Raw genomic sequence first — 25106 nt, 5'->3', positions numbered from 1 at the left:
TTCTATTAAAAATAAATATTTTAAGTCTTCTAGCAGATTATTGTTTTAATTTGTTTTAAGCCATTTTCGTGGTTGCATATTTTAGAATGAAGAAAGACTCATAAAGGTTTTATAGGGATTTACATTTTGAATATATATGTGTTAATCGTGGTAGGCATAAATTACTCTTAGTTTTTACAAAACTTCATATTTTAAAGCCTTGTATAAGTGGGGGAAAATGAATGGCTCTGAAGTCATTTGAGCATCTGAGGAATTTTGTTTGAAAATTAAAGCCTGTTTCCCAAGCCATCCATTTTTAGGCACTTTCAAAGAGAAAAATCCTCTAGTGTGAATACATTTTCTTCGAAAGTTTTGATTTAAATGTTTACAAAGTTTCATATTGAAAAATGATCAGCCTCATGTATATGGAGAGTGACTACACTGACTTGCTATACAAGTAACCTTGCTAACATAGAAACATTGGTCATTAAAATATGGATTTTCCAGAGTGGTCTGCGTCCTGATTATCCATTGGCAATTTGGGTAACCTCTTCAGGGGGCGGTGTGATAAGAATAGGAGGTAGGAACTGGCTAGGCAGTTAGGGTAAAAAGAACCCAAAGACAGATATGGGAGGAGCTGGAGGGGAGAGAGTGGGCATGGATTTGATCAAAACCCCTTATATGCATGTATGAACATCTCAAATTATTAAAAAAAAAGATTTTAGGGTTACCTCTTCAGAGGGGGGAAATGTTAGAGTAGCAAAATCATATGTGGATCCTAGAACCAAACCCTGATAAGGTTTATACTGAGTTCAGTATTGTATGACTGTATTAATTAAACTGTGAACATTAAAAAATAATCTGCTTTTGCAGAGGACCCAGGTTCGATTCCCAGCACACACATGGTGGCTACAAATCTTCCTTAACTTCAGTTCCAAGGGAATCCGAAGCTCTTTTCTGACCTCTGCAGCATTGCATGACACAGGTGCACTCACATACATGCAGGCAATACACTCATACACATAAAATAAAAATAATAAAATATTAAAATAAAAATAAAATTTCCTTGGGCCTCCTAGCAACGTACTCTGTTCCAAAGGCCAAAAATGTCAAAAGTATTTGGGAGCTCTTATCTAATCCCTATGCAAGGAAACAGCAATCTTAAAATGAAATGGAGATATTCTTTAAAGGGTAAAAACCCATTCAATTTTATGTCTTACAGGGTTTATACTGAGTTCAATATTGTATGACTGTATTAATTCAACTGTGAACCTAAAAATTTACAGCCACCTTGGAAAGAGATGTATCCTTGCTCTGGAATGTGTTACTGAATATGTTAAAGCTGTAAAGAAATGCTTCTTCTAATCATGTGGTTATTACATTTTAAAAAATTAAAAAAAATAAGATAAACTTAAAAAATAAAATAAAGAGCACATAAAGTTATCAGGAAAAAGTGACGGGAGATATGGGAGGAGTTGGAGGGGAGGGAGTGGGCATGGATTTGATCAAAACACTTTATATGCACACATGAAATTCTCAATAAATTTTTTTAAAGTTAAAAAAATAGGGATTTTCATTTTTTACAATCTTCACAGCCTTACCTCCTCATGGCAGTTTATTTGTAGTTATTTAGCCTGGATATGTGCCTATCATACCAGATCATTAACATCTATTGTTTTCTACTTTCCTGTTTGGGAAATACTCTATGTAGCCTGTGTGACACAAGATTAAAGATGTATACAATGCTTTATTCCTAGGCATATTGCCTCTACCACATTTGTCAGATAGGATTATGTGCTTATTCTTTTTAAATGGATTGAACAAACAGTATTTAGCTCATTTGACTTCAAAGGAATATGTCTAAAGACAAGATGAAAACCACTGAAAGTTGCTCTGAGATGCCGGTCCAGTTGTTCTGTGCCCTTCATCTGCATCCTCCCACATCTGCCGATGATGCCAATCCATAAAGCAACTTTAAAATCTGCCACGCTTCATTAAACTCACTTATGTTTCATTGTAGGTATTTAAATAGATTTAACTGGCCTATATAAGGAAGAGCTTGCATTTTTGTGGATTATAAAGTAGTTTACATGCTTTTAAAATGTTGCCTGAAGGCTGACTTTAATTTATATGCTTTGAACATGATGATATTAAGGAGCTTTGTGGCAGTGCACTGTAACATGGGTAATTCTGTTGGTTTTAACTGGGAAGTAAGATCTTTTCATTGATGTGCTAAGACATTAGAAAATTAACAATGGTATGAGAGTCTTTATTACAGGAGATCAAGTCATTAAAATGGTGACATTATGATGTGGTTTAATAGTAATAGAGCTGGTTGTGGTGGCACATGCTGGTAGAATATGCTGAAGAGACAGAGGCAGTAGGATCATGAGTTTGAGGCCAGCCCGAGTGACACATTTGGGCTGTAGAGATGGCTCAGCAGTTAAGGGTACTGGCTACTCTTGCAGAGGATCTGGGTTTGATTTCCAGCATCCACATGGTGGCTAACAACTGTCCTTAACTCCAGTTCAAGGAAATCTGATGCCCTCTTCTGATCTCCACAGGCATTGCATGACATGGGTGCACTTACACACAGGTGATACCCTCATACACATAAAATAAAAATAATAAACAAAGTATTTTAAAATAACAGTATAGCCTCATTATCCTTACCCCAAATATTTTGTTTCTAGGACTTTATTAAACATTAAATTATTGGAGTTAGAGCTGTATTGTATCATCAGATTTAACTTGACTTCTTTGTACCATAATACAGATGACTTTTGAATGCTAGAAAAAGGAGTCCATATGAAAACTAAATTTTGAACTGCTTATATATAACATATTTCCATAGAAAAGATCTGATAGATAGGCATATGTGTGTGTATACACAAACAACATATGATCTTGTTTATGGCAATTATTTCAATAAATACAGCCTCCAATTTTTATCTTGCTTCAATTGTTCAGATTCATCTGGTCTGTTTTTCATAATGGTCAAACCAACAAGACAAGTATTTTATATAAAGAAAAAAAAATCATAGGATCTGCCCCCTCCATTACCTACAATCTTTAGCTACAATTGTGTGTGTGTGTGTGTGTGTGTGTGTGTGTGTATGTGTGTGTGTTTAGAAACATTAGAGGCCAGGGGTTGGCATGGGTGTTTTCCTCTACCACTTTCCACTTTATTTTTTGAGACAGAGTCTCTCACTGAAACCGGAGCCCCCTGATTGGGTAGACTGGCTGACTGGTGACTGACTGGCAAGCACTAGCACTGATGTTACAGACACGTGTGTGTGTGTGTGTGTGTGTGTGTATGTGTGTGTGTTTAGAAACATTAGAGGCCAGGGGTTGGCATGGGTGTTTTCCTCTACCACTTTCCACTTTATTTTTTGAGACAGAGTCTCTCACTGAAACCGGAGCCCCCTGATTGGGTAGACTGGCTGACTGGTGACTGACTGGCAAGCACTAGCACTGATGTTACAGACACAGGCTGCCACACCAGACTTTTATGTGTATACCAGGGATCCAAACTTAGATCTTCACACTCCACAGCAAGTACATTACTGACTGAGCCCCCTCTCCAACCCAAGTGATGGTAAATTCTTCATGTTGATACTCCTGTTAACCATGCTTCTGGATTTTTGTAGAAAGCCTTCTCTTCCTCATGTTCATTATTTGCCACTCAAGGTACTTGCTTTCTTTCTTTATGTCTTTAAACTTCTGTAACTCTGTCCACATTACAGAGAACTTCTTTCTTACCCCCAGCCTCCCTCAGAGGACTTCTTTTGGCCTTGACACCGTCTCTCTCTGGCCCCTATAATTGTACTTACCATTCTCTCACATTTTAAATGTGTTGTCTGTCTCCAGTTTAGTGCAGTTCCCACAGGTCAAGGACTTTTTGCTCATTGCTACATCCTCAATGTCCAGAACTACATCTATCTATCACATGGTAGGTGCTCAGTAAATATGGGTCAGATGATTTTATTATCCTGAAGACTTAACAAAGAATGTTCCTTCGTACAGTTGCTCACTTGATAATTGGTTTGATAAACATGATTACTTTAATGTTCCTTCTGAGATTGCTGTTACCTAGATTCTGGCGACACATGCCTCTACCATATGCTACACTGTTGAATCTTTTTCCTGCTCTCAAGATAGGTTCTGGATTGTGGAATTTTAGAATCCCCTGCCAAAACTTCTTTGACTTGCTGTAACAACTTTTACTTTCTTTTATTGGTTTGGTTCAAGTTCATATTCAATAGCAGTACACAGCACAGAGATAGAGCTCCCCACCCCCCTCTTTTAGGTAGTGTCTTATGTAGCTGACCCTGGCTTCAAGTTCGCTTTTAGCCGAGGGTGACCTTGAACTTCTGATTCTCTTGTCTCTACCTCCTAAGTGCTGGCATTACAGATAGATGCCACCAAACCCAGTTTATGCAGAACTGGGGATCAAATCCAAGAGTTTGTGCATGCTAAGCTATTTCTCCACCAGATGAGCCTGAGGTCTCATGTTTTCATGGGCATTTCTATCTTGAGGCCAGGTAAGACTGTGCTCAGGTATCTGTGGGCTGAGTTACAGACTCCTCTACAACTTCTCACCATATCATAGAGCCTAGGTCTTGTTTTCCAGGCTCACAGAAACCATGCATCCACTCTCAGTCCAGGTTGTAAGCATCAGCCCCTGATACCTCTGACCTCTTGGGACCTGTTCCCATTCTTCTGACTTGGAGAATTCGCCCAGAAAAATTTCCTTCTTTATTTATTATGTGTATGTACTAAAAACAAAGTAAGTTTAGTTGCACATTAGTATTTTCTTTTGTCTTTGGATAGGAGATTAGCTTCCCATATCTGCTCAGTCAGGCATATTGATTCAAGATATATGTAGAAATTATTTATTTTAGCATTTTAAAGGCAATGCTCCAGAAACGGTTGATGCTTCTATACATCTAAAGGTATGTAAGGGTCTGGAGAGATGGTTCAGAAACTAAGAGCACTGGCTATTCTTCCAGAAGACCTAGGTTGGATTCCCAACATCCACATGGAGGTTAACAACTGTCTTTAACTCTGGTTCTGGGGGAATCCAATGCCCTCTTCTGGCCTCCACAGGCATTGCAGAACATTGGTGCCCTTGCTTACTTGCAGGAAAAATACCTATACATATTTAAAAAAAAAAAAAAAGTAATAAAGGTACATAAACCTGGGCCCTATCTTGATGAGCAAGACTAGAAATTGATATTCAAAGTCTCTTTACATTCTAATGACTTAAAGAAAATGTTCAACATTAATTATGAATAACTTCTGTTAAATAGTGACTTCATCAATTCCATTTTATTTCAAAGCTTTCTAGAATTTAATGTTTTATTTTAGTCTTTAGAAGACTTTTGCCAAGTGGAAAGTAATTATTAGGGTGATTTTCTAAGTATCTAGATGCAATTTTTTGACATGTTTTACTTCCTTTAATTCAAATCGTAAACCTGTATTGCTTATATCTCTTAGATAGTATAGGCTGACTTTATTTGGTATTATCATTACTTTAAGATGTGTTTTATTTATTTTCAAGTTGCAATGTACAGACTTGAGGCATACAGTTTCTTGTGTTTGGACAAATAAAATATAAACATTGCTATCATTTCAGAACACTCGTATTATGTTATATACTTTTCATTTTAAATTTTATTTTTTTTCCTTACCAGATATTAGAATACCTTACCCGAATTATGAAAGATCTCCTAGGAAGTCTACTGCTTCAAATACGGGTGATTTCCTGGATTCAACAAATAGAAACTACTTTGTTAAATTATGGGCCAGATTTTCATCCAAAAAGTCACCAGTGGTAAGGGAAGGGCATATGGGATGAAGTGGTTACGGAGTCTTATACCATCCAAGAAAAAAATAAGGTTTAATATTTGGAGATTATTACATTCCCCCAAATTATTCTCTCTGGTATAAGCTGAAGACAGGAGTCTTTTTTCTCTTTTTTCATGTATAGGAATAGTTCCTAACTCTACAAATGGGATTTTCAATGTGAGGTTTTTAAGTACCTTTCTCTCAGGCTCACAGTGAAAACTCTCACATTCAACTTCCATTTTGCAATAGAAAAGAGTGACAATAAAACAGATACAGTAAAATATTCATTTTAAGAGGAAACTTGCTCTGTAGCTGAGCTGTAACTTTGAATATTTGGAAGCTGAGCCTGAAAAGTCCACTCAAGGAGTCTGAAGTTTATAATACAGCACTATTTAAGCAGTTTCTGAACTTTGCCTCAACTTAGTTCTCTGGGAAAATCTTTAAGTCAGCCAGCATGGGTGTCAAATACAAAATGGGGCCTATGCTTAGCATAGGCTACACCCATTTCCCACCTGTACTAGCTGGTTATGTCTCTGGGAATGCAGAGAGGCAAGTCCTTGCAATGACAAAATCTATAGACCTTCTAGTTGTTGAGTCTGGTTTTGCTTCCTCGAGGCTGGCTTGTTCTTAGCAAGTAATTGCATCATCTTTCAGAGTCAAAACCACAGTCAGTGGTCAAAAGAATCAGTGGTCAAAGTCTCGTGCTATGGTAGCTACAGACATACCCAAGCATTCTTCTCTAAGCCATAATATTGGGAGTTCTAAGTTCTAACATGTTTCTGCTTTTCTGTCCTGTGTGTTCCCTTGCACTGTCTCTGCCTGAAGGTCGCTCCCACTTATTCATTCAAATGCATCCTCCCATACTCCCAGAAACACCTCTATGTCACTTCAGTTCATAGTGCTGAAGGCAAGAGAATCTAGTCAGCCCAGCTTGACTTTTCAAGCCATGCTGTTTGGGCCTAACTAGACTGAGCAGTCTGTTGTCACAGGAATGAAGAAAGGGCTGCAGATTGTGGTTTCTTAGAAGCAGCAGTGCATGCATGAATTCTAAGCATGTATAAATAAGTATGCATTGGTTCCATGGTGGCTGAGTTCAGGGAAATTTAACCAAAGTAAATCAAATCTAGAATTATCTTCATCCACCAACCTTCATGAGAAATTAAATATCAGCCATTAGAAATGGAGATCACTCTCTATATTTTGATTAAGTTAAGAATCCAAAGGCCTGGGAAATTGCAGATGGGCCTGTGGCCTCCAAACCACGTGGTTACCTTGGAGATGTTCCTTTTGTAAGGTTCTGAATCCTATTTCAAACCAGTGGTTCTGACACTCCCCACATTTTATCCTCTCCTACCAATAGGTTTTTTTTTTTTTATAAGTCCTACCCCTGTGATCTTGCCAGCCCCTGGGATGCCAGGTGGAAATGAACAGGTAAGTTTCTCCCAACATGAGGCGCTCATCATCCGCTGTCATTCTGGTCCCAGAACATTCAGATCTCTTCAGGTTAGCCTCTATAATTTCTTCATCTGCTTTTGACACCTGGCTTTCTTGAATGGTGTGGCTTGTTGCTTCTAAGACCTTGGACTCTCAAACACAAGCTCTTAAATCTCCCTCTGGAACATTGAGCATCCCAAGTTCCAAACTGCATACCACAACATCATGTACGGCCTTATTACTCTGTGTGGAGTCTGTGCCTGACAACAAGATCTACCTTACTTCTCAATGGGGTCATTCTACCCCACAACCTGATTTATGCAGGCAGGAACACACACCACTGATTTGCATACTCTGCCAGTGAGTGTGCCTTAATGGTTTATGTACCTGTGGTTTATTTAAGCATATTTAATCAGTATTATATGTTAGAAAACTTTCAAGCCTTTAAGATGGCCTCTCTCTGATCAAGGGCACTAAAGTACCAGAAATTGAGAATAAGGGAAACAGAGCAGGGAAAAAAGCTGTATGCTATGGTTGTGAAGGTCTGATCTATATGGTCTTTACTACGATTCATCCCCATTAACAGCTAGCACAGAAAAATCTAGAGAGGGGAAGATGTAGTAAAAGAGGGTGCCTTGTTAGTGATGGATGAGGCAGGGGAGCAGGTGTCACAGATCACCTGCTGTCAGAGTCTTATGAACTTTCACCTGCCAGTTCCTTCCTCCCCACAGAGCATCTCTCTGGGCCCAGTGTGGAACTGGGATGCCCATTGTGTCATATGTTGGGGTTGGCATTTACTGATCCGTGATGGCAACAGTATGCAAAGCTCTGAGGTTCTAGCATCTCTGTGCCTCTCTGTACCAGGAGGAGGTCCGGTGTAACAGGGTATGTTCATAGAAAGCAAATCAAGTCTCCCAAGAACTGACGATTCCACTGAAGAAACTAATGCAAATGTCATACTGCCTTCATATAGCATTTATCACCCAGAGAGGGTTTTGTGAGGTCCAGCCTGTGCCTCCCTCACTGCAGTGCTAAGAGGATGCTATCTTCCTTATGCTCCTTGCCCAAAGCAAGTTTCTACATATCACTGGAATGTTTTAGTGAAATGTAGAAAGTAATTACAATTTTCTCTGTCAAAAAAAGAGAGCAAACTCTCAAATTATCAAAGGAAAAAGGGGAGACAGACATTTTTGTGTCTTTTGGCACTTTATAGATTTAAGTGTTCATGTTTTCTTGGTAATCTATCAAGAAAATCCTTAACACAAATAGCTTAAAAATACTGGGCCAGGGAGATGGCTCAAGGTAAAAATGCTTGTTATGCAAGCCTGTTAATTGAGTTTGACCCCCTAGAACCCACATAAGGGTGAAAGAGAACTGACTACACAAAATTTGCCATCTGACCTATATACAGAATGTGGAACATGTTCCCTCCTCCCCTAAATAGTGCACACACACACACACACGCACACAATCACAAAATAATAATAATGTTTTTAAATACCTAGGAATAAACCTAACAAAAGGAGAGAAAGACCTTTATGTGAACTTTAAAACAGTGAAGAAAAAATTGAAGAAGACACCAGGAAGATGGAAAGACCTCCCCGTGTTCATGGATTGATAAAACTAATAGTGCAAAAATGACTATATTACTGAAAGCCATCTATATATTCAGTGAACTCTTCATCAAGATCCCAATGAGGCTCTTCACAGAGGTAGAAAAAAAAGCCTAAAATTCACATGGAAACACAAAGACCCCAAAGAACCAAATTGATCCTGAGCAGAGAGTGATGCTGGAGACATCACAGTACCTGATCTCAGAGTATACTATGTAGTCATAGTAACAAAACCGCATAGTATTTACACACAAGCACATAAACCAGTAGAACAGAGGATTCAGAAATAAACCTACACAGCTAAGCTACAGCCACCTGATCTTTGACAAAACTATCAAAAACATGCACTGCAAAAATCTAGCCTGTTCAACAAATAGTACTGGGAAAATTGGATATCCACATGTAAAAGAATGAAACTAGAGAGGTGAGGCTGTAGCTCAGTAGGCTTCACGCATAGCATGCACAAAACCCTAAATTCAATCCCCAGCACTACATAAAACTGGGCATGGTAGCACATGACTATAATCCCAGCACTTGGGAGGTGGAAGTAGGAGAATCAGAAGTTTAAGGTCATCTCTGCTGCATAATAAGTGCAAGGTCAGCCTGGGCTACATGACACCTTTCCTAATTTTTAAAGAAACAATAATGGAACTTGATCCCTTTCTCTGAACCTGCACAAAAATCTAATGATCTTAATGGAAGATGGCAAATTCTGGAACTGCTAGGGGAAAACACTTCAAGATACAGATACAGGCAAGGACTTTCTGTAGCATAGGACTACAATAGCATAGGAAATAATCCCAAGAATTGATTAATGGGAACAAATGAAAGTAAAAAGATAGATTCTGTACAGCAAAGGAAATAATTACATCCAACAGACAAACACAGAATGGGAAAGAAATCATCATCGGTTGTACATTAGGCCAGGTATTAATATCTATACTTGATCTTAGCCCCCCAAAACTGAGAAGCAATATCAAGATGGAGGAGTAATATCTAGAATCTATAAAGAACTCAAAAATTAAACCAAGTCCTCAAATCATCCAGTCAGTAAATGGGATAATTAATTGAATAGGTAATCCTCAAAGAAAAAAAATATGAATGATCAATAAATACTTGAGAATATTTCTACATCCTCAGCTTTGAGAAATTCAAATTAAAACTACTTTGGAATTCCCAATCAGAATGACTAGTATCAAGAGAACAGATGAGGGGCTGGAGAGATGCTCAGTAGTTAAGAGCAGTAACTGCTCTTGCAGAGGTCCTGAATTTAGTTCTCAGCACCCATGTTAGGTGACTCAAAACTGCCCGTAATTCGAACTCCAGGGGGACTCCAACACCTCTTTCCTCCATGAGCACTGCACTCATGCACATACCCCCACACAGGCACATATTCAAAAATAAAATAAATCTTAAGGATGACAAAAAATGCTGGCAAGGATGTAGGGGAAAGGAATCCTATACATACCAGTGGGAATGTAAATTGGAACAGCCACTGTGGAAATCACTATGGAGGTTCTTCAAAGAACTAAAACTAGCACTACCATATGACCCAGCTATACCACCTTAGATATATACCAGAAGGATTCTACATCAGCATTCTATAGAGATTACACATACCTGTTTATTGCCTCATGATTCACAATAGCCAAGATATGGACCCAGCCTAGATGTGCATCAAAATGTGAGGGAATGGATAATGAAAATGTATATATGCACAATGTAATTTTATTCAGTTGTGCAGAAGAATGAAATGATGGTATTCATAGGAAAACTGATGGAATGGGGTTGTTACGTTAAGCAAAGCAATCCAGACTCAAGAGTCAGACAAATACTGCATGCTTCCTTTCATACGTGGGGCCTAGATTTAAGTGTGCGTGTGTGGGGAGGTGTATGCAACATCAAAGTTAAAGGGGATTATGAGAGAGGAGAGAGGGTTTAAAGAAGCAGAGTGGAGGGACAGAAGCAGGTAGTGGAATGTATGTGTCATGAAAGCAAAAGGGGAACTGTTTGGGGGCAAGGAAGAAGGCCAGCAGAAGGGGGAGGGGCTGGAAGAAGACAATGGGAATTAGAACCAAATGTATAAAAATGTCTTAATGAAACCCATTTCTTTGTATACTAACCCAAACTTAATTTTAAAAGAGAAGAAAGAAAATATAACAGATTGGAAAGAAAAAAGAAACAGGGAAGCCCTTGACAGTGATGAACAAAGTGTAAACTTCTATCTCTACTTGTTTTGGGGTGTTTTTTATTGTTTCTCCAAAACAAATTTCCTACTTAAAGATTGCATTCTTTCCCTCCTGGAAGCCCATCTCAAAATTCACTATTTGATGAGGCCTCTTCAGCATAATCCTTCTAATTTAGTGTTCTGTTCTGTCCTTGACTATAGTTTGGCTATTGGGTCTCATGTGTGTCGAGTTGTGGTTGAAGATAATGGGAACAGTTTTGCTCATGGCGTATGGAGGCCAATCTGATCCTTTGTAATTGCATGTGGCACATGTCATCAGTTGAGTCAATTTATGTTTAGGTGTGTGCTTTTTGTCTGTGCTTCTCTCTGTTGTTATTTGACTATTGGCTCTTTGATCTAAGACTTCAGATGCACTGACTCATGATAGTCTCACCACCTAGTTGGTGATCTCACAAAAGAAACCTATCTACCAGAGATGCCATTTCCTCTTCTGCAAAGTAGTGAGAATAGCTACCTTACAATGTCATAATGTCATTGTGTTAAATGCATATGAAATTTCTTTGTAAATTATTGACTTATAAAACAAATGTTGTTGCTATGGTGATGATGGTTGGCAAGGATTGGGGAAGGGTTAAGACCTTTAGCTCTACACTTTTGAGTTCGGAAACAGCAGCTCTTTTTTTCAGGGAATCATCCACATCCTTGAACCTTCAGATCCATGAGTGGTTTATCCACCCATAGCAGGCTTGCTAATTTTGATAAACTCTCCTACCTAAGATAATTAGAAAACCTAGATTTAAAAACCTACTTGAAGGTACCAGAGAACAAACAGAAGTATGGGAAATTATCTAGAAAAGAATTGATGAGCCTAAGAGAGGTGAGCCAGGTACCAGGGGTCAGTTTTCTCTTTGGGCCTTTGCCAGTTAAGATGGGCTTGGTTAAGGGTTGAATTGACTATGTTGACATTCATGTGGAACTAAAACAATAGCGTTGAAATTTGAGGCTGCCAAGAAGCAAAACCTAGTGAGCCAGGCTTGGGTTGGTCAGTGAAGGGCTCTATCGTTGGAAAAGTGGTGAGTAGGAAGTATACAGGACTTCATAGGCACTACAACTTAAACACTCTTGTTCCAGAAAGTACATTTGTTGGCTTTCCACTAGATGTCTCCAGCATTTATTTCACCTTACACTTCCAGGTGACAGTTCATCACTGAAGGAACCAGGGCAGGACCTCAAGCTGAAACCTGGAGGCAGGAGCTAAAGCAGAGGCCATGAGGGAACATTGCTTGCTGGCTTGCTTCCTCTGGCTTGCTCAGTTGTCTTTCTTATACAGTGCAGGTCCACCTGCCCAGGAATGGCACTGCTCACAGTAGCTTGGGCTCGTCTGCATCAATTAACAATTAAGAAAACGTCTCACAGATATGGCCACAGGCCAGTGGGATAGAGGAACTTCCTCAGCTGAGGTTCCCTCCTCCCAAGTGTGTCAAGTTGACAAAAACTAACCAGCATATTGGGAATGAAAGGAGATGGGAAAACATAAGATATAACAGAATTGACAGATATTAGAAATATGCCTACAGGACTTCCCAATATTGGAGATATCAAATACCTATTTTAAGTCTCCAAAATTTAATGACTGTACTTAAAATATCCAAAGTACAAAATGAAATTGGTAATTTCATGGACAAAGTGGAGATAATAAAGTATAAGTGGAAATGATAAAATCTGGGGCAGAGAACAGCAACTGAAATTAATACCCAATTAAATACAGCTGAAGATAGAGTTACAGGACAGGAAAATTAGTAAGAAAAGGGAAATCGTAGACAAAAATGTCAAAGCACTGTGGAAGGGAAGATGCTTAAAGCTATCAGTGAGAGGCTGTAGCGGTGTCATCGAATCCTAAAAGGAGAGACGGAAATGGAACAGAAGCCATATTTGCAGAAATAATGGAGAAAACTTTCTAATCCTAATGCAAGTCATCAAACTATAGATGGACTAATTCTTAAAGATTTTCCCCCTCTTCAGAGGGGGGAATGTTAGAGTAGCCAAAAGCCCCACAAAAATAAAAGAAGAAAGAGCACATGAAGTTACCAGGGAAAAGTGATGGGGAGCTAGGGGAGGAGTTGGAAGGGAGGGAGCAGGCATGGATTTGATCATGACACCTTATGTGCACGTATGAAATTCTCAAATTATTTATTAAAAAAACCCAAGTCAGACACACATTTGTATTGATATACTCCACTAAGAAGAAAGATTTTTTATGTATATGAAACAAAAGAAATTTAATTTCAGAATATTGCAAAAGACAACACATGATTGTTTCTTTACAACAATATATATATATATTTTTTTTTATATATATATATATATATAAAACATGCAAAATAAGAACGAAAAAAGAAGAATCTTTAGGTGGCTGCATGGCCTGGCAGATAGTGCAAAGGCAGCCCTTGCTATGAAAAAAGGCCTATGGGTGAGAGAATGCTTTTCCCAGATTTGCTGGTCCTAAACATGTCAGGGACATGCTCAGTGGCTCTTCAGCATGGGCTTGTGGCCTCACACACTCCAGTTCCCACGGTAACACAGGCACTCAGGCTTTTTATAGTCCACTTCCTCACTAGCCCACCTCCATCAACCCTACCCTGCTCTTGGCATTAGCTGTCGAGGAAAGCCGACTTTCAACAGTGCACTGGGTTCACTCAAAAGCTTCACCTTAGGAAGTCAAATTCTCCCCAAATTCTGGGACAGTCCTACTGGTGCCCAGGTTTAGACCTTGTTCCTATTTCAGTCTAAAGGCTAAAGGTATAGGGAAGAGCAAGGATGGGGTTCTCTCCTGGGGAAAGAAGAAAAGACCTCGGAGTGGGAATTATCCACTACCAGCTCTGTGCAAGGCCATAAATGAAACAAGCAGGCCAAGAATCTAGAGACAGCCATTCCCAAAGATGGCCTCCTACCTAGGCATGGTCACCTGGCCAGTTCCTCTAGAAGGCAGTATTTTAAACTGTACAATGATATGGGCTCCTCTAAGGGAAACTGAACAGAAATATCCCTACTCAGGAGAAAAGAATGGCTCTGCTCTGACATTCTGAGGTGAGCTGATTTCCAACAAAACAGCTTCCTCCAGAGCCCCAATCTGCTGCCACAGTCAGCAGTCCTATACCACCTCATCTCTCAAGGGTGTTTCCTTGGTAAACTTGACTGACTCTGGGAGGACTTCAAAGTAAAGAGTACCAACTGTGGCTTCCATTAGGATTCATCAGCTGTTCCTCTAAAATGTTATGGCACTTAGATATAACCAGTGTCTCCCAATCCTCTTTCCCTGCATAGTAGAGGTTTTCAAACCCCCTTTACTGGTCCCAGTACAAAAATTCACTGCTGTGAAAGGTTAGAAACAGGGTCCATGGCCTCCTCTCATTCACCCAGTGCAGATCTGAATCAAAGATGTGGTCTGTCTGTTCATACTTGTATCCCTCTGTAAAAAACACACTATCCTACATTGACACTGTGGCAGTGAACCACAGAAGGAAATGAAATATTAAAGCCACAGGATGAGGCAGTTCCAAAGAGATTGCTTCAACAACAAAAATAAACACAACAAACATATTTTAAGACGAGATATACGTTTAAAAAACTAGTTAAATACTGGCTCAAAAATAACTGCACACCAAGTCAGAAGGGAAACAGCAACCTCCCCGAGCAATGATAAAGAGATTTTTGTCTAAGTTTCCCAGAAGATGCCACAGGTTAGAATAGTCACATATTAGAGGATACAGAAGGTTATGCTGTTATTTGGCAACTGGATCATAGCTTCTGGAAGAAAAAATGACCCATAATACCTTTAAAACAAGAGAATGACTATTCAATAAATAAAACACACATACCCAAATACATGAATCAACTGCCCAAGGGGACAGTTGTATAAAAGCATACACAGATGGTAAACTTCTCTCTCACCACCCTCACCCAGACCACCACCCACTGGCTACTGATTCCATTCATCCAAACCATGTATCCTCTGTGTCTCAAATAGTGTAAACCCCCTGGATGACGAGGTATCAGGATACAGATCTGCTCTCTCTGCCTAATGCCACTAGGGTAGAACACACTTAAAGGAAGTTTCATATTAAGGAGTACTTTGATTTGGTTATACCAAAAGGGGTTTCTGTTTGGCACTATATACCTAGTACAATTTTTAAAAAATTTTTCTCAAGCAAAACCAAACAAAGTCAAACAGAAACCCAGACAAATGAATTTGCTAATGAATATCTGAAACTGCTCTGGAGAAAGGCACTTAAAATCTATTTTTGATTCTTACACCTCTTGTGTGCCCAAGGTATCCAGTTGGAAGGCAAATACTACAAGAAGATTTTTAACAATCTTAAGAATAATCAGAGGGGGAAAAGATTATTTTCCAAGGTGCAACAGCTAGGTTAATATCAGCTTTCCAAAAGAAATCATGAAAGGAAATCTTTAAAGTGGTAAAAACTGTTGCTAACTAAAAAATTTGTAGCTAGTGAAATATTCTTCAAAATGAGAGGTGAACTAAAGATATTTCCAGACAGAGCACCTGCCACAGAAAACTTACATAAAGGAAACAGAGTTTTCCTTAGATACAATAAAAATGATCTTAAGTAGAGAAGGTTAGAGATCCAGGAAAGGCAAGAGAAAAGTAAATACCTTAGTGATCTAGAGAGATATTGACTACTGGGTGGGAGAGACGCCTCAGTGTGTAGCTGCCCTTGCCACCAAGCCTGGCCACTTGAGCTTGGTCCTCAGAACCTACACGCCGAAAGAAAAGAACTCACCCCTGCAAGTTGACCTCTGACCTCCACAAGCATGCTGTGGCATGCATGGCGGGGGGAGAAATAAATGTAAAAAAATTTAAAAAGATATTTTGTCTAGGGGCTGAAAAGATGGCTCAATGGTTAAGAGCACTGACTGCCCTTGCAGAGACCCCTGTTCCAATCCCAGCACCCACATGGCAGCTAACAACCATCTGTAACTCTAATTCCAGGGGATCAACACCCTCTTCTAACCTCCATGGACACTGAACAACATGGATGCACTTACATACATGCAGGATATACACTCATACACATAAAAATAATTTTTAAAAATTAAAATATGAATATTACATATGACTATATAAAACAATAATATTTCTCTTCATGTACAATCAGTTAAAATATTTAATATAAAAACAAACTTTTCATTTGTTGTGCCACAATTATTACAATAAGTCACAAGGCTGTAAATGGAGTCCTAGTATCCTGTGTCTGAAGTCCAGGTAGAGGGCAAAGGTAATAATGAACATCAGCCTATCAGATTGATAACTCAAAGATGCTTATCCTCATCTCTAGGATGTCACTAAGAAAGATTAAGAAACACATAGCTTTTAATCTAATTGGGAAAGGGAATGGAATGCAGCATTGTGTTGGCAGTGGTAGACAGCACTCGGCAGTTATAGTCAGGGCACAGCAAAGAAGCATGAAGTATGTGGTGTAAAGTTTAGAAACAATTCATGCACTTGACAAAGCTATTAGATATGGAATCTATATATAAAAATACACTGAATTTCAATACAAAAGCAGTAATTTTAAATATATTTACATTAAAATATTTTTAAAATAAATTTTAAGAATTCATTTTTTATTTTATGTGTATGACTGTTTGCTTGCATGTATATATTCAGTGCCTCAGAGGCCAGAAGAAGCATTGGTTCCTTGGAACAAGTTACAGAAGGTTGTGAGCTGCCATGTGGGTGATGGAAGTAGAACCCGGGCCCTCTGCAAGAGCAGCCCTGTGCCCTTAACTTCTGAGCCATCTCTCCAGCCACCTAAAAATGTTTTTCAATAGCATCTAAAAATCACATAGTTAAGAACAAATATGATTAAAAGATGTATAATGCCTCCAATAAAACATTTAGAAAAATTGAAGAACTAAGTAAGTGAAGGAATAGATCACATTCATGAATTGCAAAAACTGATATTGTGTAAATGTCAGCTTTCTTCATCTATGGATTTAATGCAACCCGGTCAAAAATCCTCATGATTCTTTGTAAAACCTGACAAATTGAGCTTGGAATGATGGTGCATGCCTTTAATTACAGCACTCAGGAGGCAGAGACAGGCAGACAGATCTCTGTGAGTTCAAGGCCAGCCTGGTCTACATAGTGAGTTCCAGGCCAGCTGGGGCTACAGGAAGACCCTGTCTCAAAAAGACAAAAAAATTGACAAATTGCTGTTAATATTAGTACGGAAATGCTGGTATCATCACAGAGGTATGAGCAGACTCAATAAGAGCCTGAAACAAATGAACTGACTTATGAACAGGATGACACTGCTGGGCGGTAAGAAGATGATGATCTCTGCACAGCACTAACTAGATATGAACTGAGGTGTGTAACGTATGTACATGCCGAAAGCAAAACAATTCTAGAAGATACTGTAAGAGAATTTTAGGACCGTGTCATGGTGAATAATTTATTAAATATAAACACAAAAAGTAATAATTATAAAGGAAAAATTTTGTAAGATTGAAATACATTAAAATTAAGAACTTCTGGACTGGCTGCCAAGCTTGATGACCTGAGTTCAAGACCTAGGACCCACATGGAAGAAATTGTCCCTGACCTTGGAATTACTCTCATTCATTCATTCTCTCTCTCTCTCTCTCTCTCTCTCTCTCTCTCTCCTCTCTCTCTCAAAAATAAACGAATAAACGTATTAATACTTTTTTCAAAAGTTAGAACTTCTGTTAACAAAAGTGGCGTTCCATTTTGAAAAGGTAAACCACACAAAGAAGAGATTCGTAAAGTGTAACTGACAAAAGTGTTTGAGTCCAGAATATATGAAGAACCTATAAGTTACTAAGAGCAAAACGGGTAAAACAAACTTTCCTTACAAAAGAAAATACCCAGGTGCCCAGTGATGTTATGAGATACATGTAAAACCCCAGAACAATGGAGGTTATAATCATAAAGAGACACCCCTAAGAGCAAACTAAAAAGTGCTAAAATTATAAAATGAACTTTTAACATATGCCAATGAAAATTCTTAGAAGACAGATGTTGGGAGTTTAAGTGGCATACTTTAGACAGGAGTTGGGCTTATTTACTAAAGTTGGACATATGTATGTCCTGTGCCTTGGCCATAATATTCATGAATATAAAATGTAGAGAGAATGCACTAAAAGGTGTGCACAAGAATTTATAATAGCATTATTCACAGTAGTCCTAAACTGGAAATCCAAATGAGTAAAATGTTGAATATTTGTATAATAAAATACACAATAATGTAAGTGAATAGACTTTATTATTTGTGTTTCTTCCAAGCATACATTTGAACCAATGAATGCTGACTGAAGACATACTATCTGATTCTGTTTACATACAACTAAAAAACAAGTTAATACTAAACCATAATATTTAAGGATGGAAGTTTAAGTGATAAAACTCTAAAGAAGAAGTTGTTATTGTAAAAGTCAGAGAAAGAAAGTGATGGTGGGATTGAGGATTTAGCACAGTGGTAGAGCACTTGCCTAGCAAAGGCAAGGCCCTGGGTTCACTCCTCAGCTCCAGAAAAGAGAGAAAGTAATAATAGCAAAAAAGGATCTTGAGCAACTTGAAGACTTGAGGGCTGCTGACCATTGTGTATGGGGCTTGGGAGACTGCATGGTAAAATGGAATGGGTGTCATTTTTCTGTTCACTTTAACCCACTTGGATTGGATAGGATTTCCCCAGGACTGCAGCTTGAAGACCAAGTCCAGTCTATGAAGCAGGGATCCAGTGGTGAGGCAGATGGTCCCTGAATTTATATAATGAATGACCTAATAATGAGGCCTTTTGGGTTATTTATGTTGATGGGATGAGGGCAGTATGTATCTGTCGCTCTTCTGCCCACTGTCCTCTTTCTTTGAGTATCAAGTGGGTGAAGGAGCATGGATTCCCTCAGAACTACCAGCTCTTGAAGGACTGACAGCTGCTGCTTTCTCATTCCTCAGGTCATTGGGGGTTAATTCGAGAACCCAAATGGCTTGCTTTGTTAGACAGAAATGACTGAGAATTTCTTTACTCCTCAAGTCTGGACAAAAATCTAACATTGTGTGTCATGGTTTTACCTCTAATACTTTATCAATATAGGATACTTTCTATGAATGCGACCATAATTTGACACAAATTTAGATAATTTAATAAAGTATTCTGCTTCTTTACTTCCTCATCCTTTGCTCATATAATCCCATGTTGGATGGTATTTCCTTTCCTGAATGACTCCTAAGATACACTAATTTGAACATCTCCAAAGATTCTTGGTGAAGTGTGAATATAATTTTAAACAGCCTTCTCCTTCTCCTCCTTCTCCTCTTTCTCCTTCCTTCTTCTTCTTCTTCTTCTTCTTCTTCTTCTTCTTCTTCTTCTTCTCCTTCTCCTTCTCCTTCTCCTCTTTCTCCTTCTCCACCTCCTCCTCCTCATCCTACTCCCCTTCCTTCTTTTGAGAGTCTCCCTATAGCACCAGCTGACAACTCAGTATGTAGACCAAGCTGGCCACTGCCTGCCTCTGCCTCCTGAGTGCTGGGATTAAAGGTATATGCCACCATGCCCAGCTCACAGCCTTTCTTCTTAAACATAACTTCTTTTTAGATTTGAGTAAATAAACAAAAATCACAGCTCTTTCCTTAATGTTGCAAAAAAAAAAAAACCACCTTACAAACACTATTCAGTGAGAATTTTGCATTTACACAAAACTCATGCATCTTGTTGGTTATGAAAGTCTAAGCTGTGGGGTGTTGCATGACCAGTATCACTCCAGCTCTCTCCCCATAGTAGCCCAATCCCTTTTTGTCTGGAAGATACTCAGAAGGATGTGCTGACTTAATTCAGACATTTTGCTCTAGAATGGCTACTATGACTAGTGAGGTCCTTGGCCTTTAGAAGAAGTTTGGCTTTCTATATTTCAAGTATATCCATCTCTTCAATCAGCTCCTCCAGCCTCCCTAGGGAACATTTTACTCCTGAAGCAGGCTATGTCATTGAAAACCAATAGGAGACAAACCTCCAGGCTCACCTATGAGGGATTCTTCAGCTTCCGGGATGTCTGTGACTGACCTTGTTGATGAGGTTAATTGTGGTGGGAAGCTATGTCCTAAATGTAGGCAGCACCAGTCCTTGGGTTTGGTCCTGCATAGAAAGGAGAAAGTGAGCTGAACATAGCATTCATCACTCTCTGCTTCCTGATTGTGGATGTGAGGTGACCTGCTGCTTCAGGTGCCTGCTGCTTTAATTCCCCTGCTGTGATGGATGCACCCTAAACTATGAACCCAAATAAGCCTCCCCCCGCCTTGAGTTGCTTTTGTCAGTGTATTTCATCACAGCAACAAGAAAGGAAATAAGAGGGAAACATATCTTTTCCACTTCCTTTTGATACTCTAGGCAGGTTAGCGCACGAGAGAGTGCGTCTCCGAGATGATGACACTCAGAAGTGTCTATTCTGACTCTACAAGAAAAGCGCTTTCTTCTACATAGGTATGTTTTCAGGGTTCAACGACCAGTGAATCTCAGGAGGATAAAGTTGATGCCTTTACTTGTTTATTCTTTGTATCCTGATTGAACTCGGGATCCTCAGGGACTTTACACTATTATATTTTGCTTTCAGTTTCTCTTTTATCATAAAGATTTGTTTAGGTTCATAGGAGCACGAACCAGCATTTTAAAGACATTATCTAGCCTTTTAATGAGGCCAATTCTCAGCTTCCTCTTGTCTAACCATTGAGATTTCTCTCAACTAGCATTCAGTGTAGCATACTACAAGCTTCTAATTGCTCAGCTAATTCATGGACTTCTTGAGGAGAGATACTCCCTTGTTCGTACATGGTGGATCAGCATCTAGTGTGGCTTCAGTAAATATTGCTAAAACAATGGATAGAGAAATGAATGGAGGGCTAGGGAAATGGCTCAGTGGATAAAATACTTGCCATGCAAGCATGAGGACTTGAGTTCAAATCCCCAGAACCCACGCAAAGGCTGAATGCATAGTATCAGCACCTGTAATCCCAGTATACCTTCAGGAAGATGGGAGGAGGAGACAGTTTGGTCTTTCTTAAAATAAGGGTATAACTCAACTATTGTTTTTTTGTTTTTTGAATTATGTTATCTATTTATGTGTCTAGGTGTATGTGCATGTGTGTGCATGTGCCACAGCACACAAGTGGAAGTCAGAGGACAACTTGTAGGAGTCAGTTCTTTCCTTCTACCATGTGAGTCCCAAGGACTGAACTCAGATTGTCAGCTTTGGCAGCAAGCATCTTTACCCACTGAGCCCTCTTGCCAGCCTTTAAATATTGAATTGACAGTTTCTCACCCAAAGTACCTTGTGAAGAATTCTATTGGTCTGTGGTTTTTATGAGCATCAGGTTGGTTGTCCTGTGAATATAGTTCCACTCACACTCCACTTTCAGATTTCCTGTAAACTGGCAGCTGGATCCAAAACTTTGTCTAACTCAGGGTCTGATCTTTTTGAGACAATATGTCATGGTATAGTCTTTCATTAAAGGGAAGATGACATCTGGTTTCCTCTTTGTGATACCAGTAGCTGTGACTGCTCAACATTTCATTTATATGCTGGGGGTTGAAAATTATTATTTTTGTAATTCTATGATTTCATCTCATTTATTAGCTGGAATATTACTACAGAGAGGCCTCTGTCACCTGCCACTTGGGTAACAAAATGATACAGTTCATACAGATCAGCAAACTAAAAGCCTTTTTCCAAGGTAATAAATTAGAATCCTATAATTCTCTGAAGGTGGTCAATTTCCAATTATCATTTATGATCACTAAATTTTGATTTAAGTGTATCTGAAGGGCATTCATTGCATTTTTATCATTATGAAAAGTAAAATGGCATATGGTCAGTGAGCACCTCTTCAAGTTGGTGTCTTTGAAATTCACTTATGGAGACTTCAAGCACCACCTTGTCATCTGGCATGACAGGACATTTCATGCTCTCTTACCTTACCTGACCCAGACCTGGTATTGTGATTTGAAAGTGAAATATCCACCATATGCTCATGTGTTTGAACATTTGTTCCCCAAATGGTATTGTTTGGGAAGGCTGTGGAACTTTTAGGAGGTGGAGCCTCACTGAAGGAAGTAAAGGCAAGTCTTGAAGTTGTATAAACTGGCCTACTTTCTGTTCCTCCTCTGCTTCCCAAGTGTGGATGCAGTGTGACCAGCCAGCCTCCTGCTCCCACCACCATGCTTTTCCTGCCAGATGCCATGCCTTTATTGCCATGATGGACTGTACCCTCTGGAACTTAAGTTGCTTTCATCAGGGCATTTTATCACCGCAACAGAAAAGTAACAAAGACAACAGGGATCTGTCTTTACACTAAGAGGTTGGTCTTTAGGTGAGAAGTGATAGTACAAAAATACGTTGTGGTCATTAGGGATGCTCATTGCTATTGGGCAGTCATTGCTTCTGGACCCTGTTTTTGGTGGTGGGGGGAGATACTGGGGATCAAACCTAGGGCCTTGCTTGTGCTCAACAAGCTTCTAACACTAAGCTATATTCCCTACCTTCTGAACCTTTTCTGTGAATACATCAAATATTTCATGAGATCAACCTGATATTTCTAATTAAAATTCAGGACCTCAGGAGTTTCGCTTTTTCTACTGCATGTTTATCTTTCTTCCCCAGTGAGACTCCTTTCCAAAGGCTTCTCAAAGACCTCAGAGATGGTAGGATTATGACAGCCCAGTAAATTATTCACTTGCTTTATTCCACATCATGCAGACCAGCCTCAGAATAGCAATGCTAATACAGTCAGGCCTCGGATGGAAACGGAAAAAACAGTTTTAAAATGTCACTTTCTTTTTTAAAAAAAAAAAATATTTTTATCAATTTTAAAATTGTATGGGGGGGAGTATGTGTGCATATGTGCATGTAAGTGTAGGTACCTGTGGAGGCCAGAAGTGGGCCTCTGGAGCTGGAGTTACAGGTGGTGTGAGCTGCCTAACCTGGGTGCTAGGAACTGAGGTCAGGTCCTCTGGAAAAGTAATAGGTGTCCTTAACTGCTGAGCCATCTTCCCATCCCCTAAAAATGTCCTTTTCAGATGTTTTGCCCTATTATTTAAGGTTACACGACAGCTACGTGTCATCACTACATATTTTATACCAGTTCTCAGGCATGATATTTACTACTCTTCATTAGACTGTAGCTTGGTGTCTAGTTGCTTTGTTGTGTGAATTTATTCTTTGATCCAGAAAGGGCTACTGAAACAGAATTTCCTCAGCTTGTGTAGGCTGGTATCAGTCTTTCTGCTGCTGTGCTTTGTATTTTAATTGTAGCTTTTATCATTGATCCATTTCCTTGTTCATTTTTGTCAAGTATGTATATTATTTGTATGTTGGCTTTTCACTGTCTATTGTAAATATCTGTCTTTTTCCTCCTGAATCTTTTTAACCTCGTTCCTTCTTTTGGACTTTTTTTTCTTCGTTGACTTTCTTTTCTGTGGTAATCTTTTTCTTGTATTTCTAGTCATTCCTGAGCTCTGTCACCTCATTTTTCTTTCATATATTTGTATTAATTTTTGCGTACATTTCATATACTACATCTTGATCATGTTTAGATCCCCTCCTCTATCTGCACCATCTATTTCCACTCCCACTGATTTTATTCATTCTATCATATATGTTAAGGCCTATCAAGTCAAGTTTGTGTCTGTCCCCAGATGTCCCACAGTGTGAGTCCATCCACTGGAGCCTAGTCAGCCTATCTAGAGTCACTCCCTTAAAGAACACCAACTCTCTCTCCCTCACCCAGCAATGACCAGTTGCCAATAGTTTCTCTGCTAAGGTTTGGGCTTCTTGTCCATTTCACCAGTTCTATGCTGGATTTTTGTCTAGTTTGAGTTTGCATGGGTCGTATGCACGCTGTCACCATTGCTGTAAGTTCATATGAACAAGTTACCAGAAGCCTGGAAAACCGATTTCTTGTGTTCATCCACCACCCTTGGCTCTTACAATCTTTCTGCCCCCTCCTCCACAATAGCCCCTAAGCCCTAGGTGGGTGGTTTAATATAGGAGTCTTATCCAGAGACATACACTCTGCAGTCTCTTATTCTCTACATTTCTTTAATGCCTTGTATCATTTTCTTAATGTCTTTATGTTTACTTTGAAATAGGCTACAGATTTTATCTGCTCTATGTATAAGATTTGCTTCAGCTGTGGGACTGGGGGGATATTCTGGAACCTAGTGTTCTTGTACATTTTTTATATGGTTTTGATTTTGCTATTTGGTTGGTATTTTTTATTCTTTGACAGTTTCATACATGTGTACAATGAATTTTAGTAGTTTTCACGCCTGCATTATCCCTGCTGTCATCCCCTTTCCTCTCCCCCTGAAACCTTTCTTCTTCCTAACAAGTCCTCCTCCTACTTTCCGGTCTTTGTGTGAGTGACCCACTGAGTTTAATCATAGTTGCTTGTATGAGTGTGGTGGGAGGTTATGGTTGCTATGTACCTTTATGTGGAGGCTCTGGGAGATCCAAAACTTATTCTGGGACTTGGAGTTGTTTGGTGGGGGTGGGGGGCAGTGGCTTAGTGATTTACAGCACTTGATTCATATGCATTAGGCCTAAGATTCTATCCCCAGCACTTCAAAGGAAAAACAATACAAAATAAAGCCCAGGATGACACTACTACTGTTGTCTTCCCAGTAATGATATAATTTAAATCACAGCAGTAAATGTTGTACAAGTATAGAATGCTTCTGGGCAAAATAGTAGTAAATTCACATGGGAGTGAATAATCACAAAAAAGGGACCAGCAAGATGACTCAGATGGTAAAGGTGCTTGCTGCACAAGCCTGGCGACCTGAGTTTGATTTCTGGAGCTCACCTACAGGTGGAAGGAGAGAACTGACTCCATAAAAATGAACAGCAGACCCCAATTCCAAAGGAATACTGACGATGGATTGCCGTAGATGAGGAACAGCTGATCCTCCTGGAACAGGGACCTCTGGCTGACTAGATTTACCAGAAGGGCA

At 39.3% G+C, this 25106-nt stretch overlaps 1 protein-coding gene across 1 annotated transcript in view; it reads left to right on the top strand.

The window, feature by feature from the left end:
* Window positions 1–25106, top strand: part of Lrguk (leucine rich repeats and guanylate kinase domain containing) — a 146742-nt gene that overhangs the window by 109850 nt on the left and 11786 nt on the right. The window contains exon 16 of the mRNA XM_008836070.3: window positions 5676–5815. Within this exon, the coding sequence (XP_008834292.1) occupies window positions 5676–5815 (140 nt within the window). The remainder of the gene's footprint in view (window positions 1–5675; window positions 5816–25106) is intronic.

The sequence above is a fragment of the Nannospalax galili genome, unplaced genomic scaffold (genome assembly GCF_000622305.1).
Source record: "Nannospalax galili isolate Female #2095 unplaced genomic scaffold, S.galili_v1.0 scaffold1617, whole genome shotgun sequence".
Classification (NCBI taxonomy): domain Eukaryota; kingdom Metazoa; phylum Chordata; class Mammalia; order Rodentia; family Spalacidae; genus Nannospalax; species Nannospalax galili.
The sequence above is the reverse complement of the archived record's forward strand: the minus strand, read 5'-3'. Positions and strand labels throughout refer to the sequence as shown.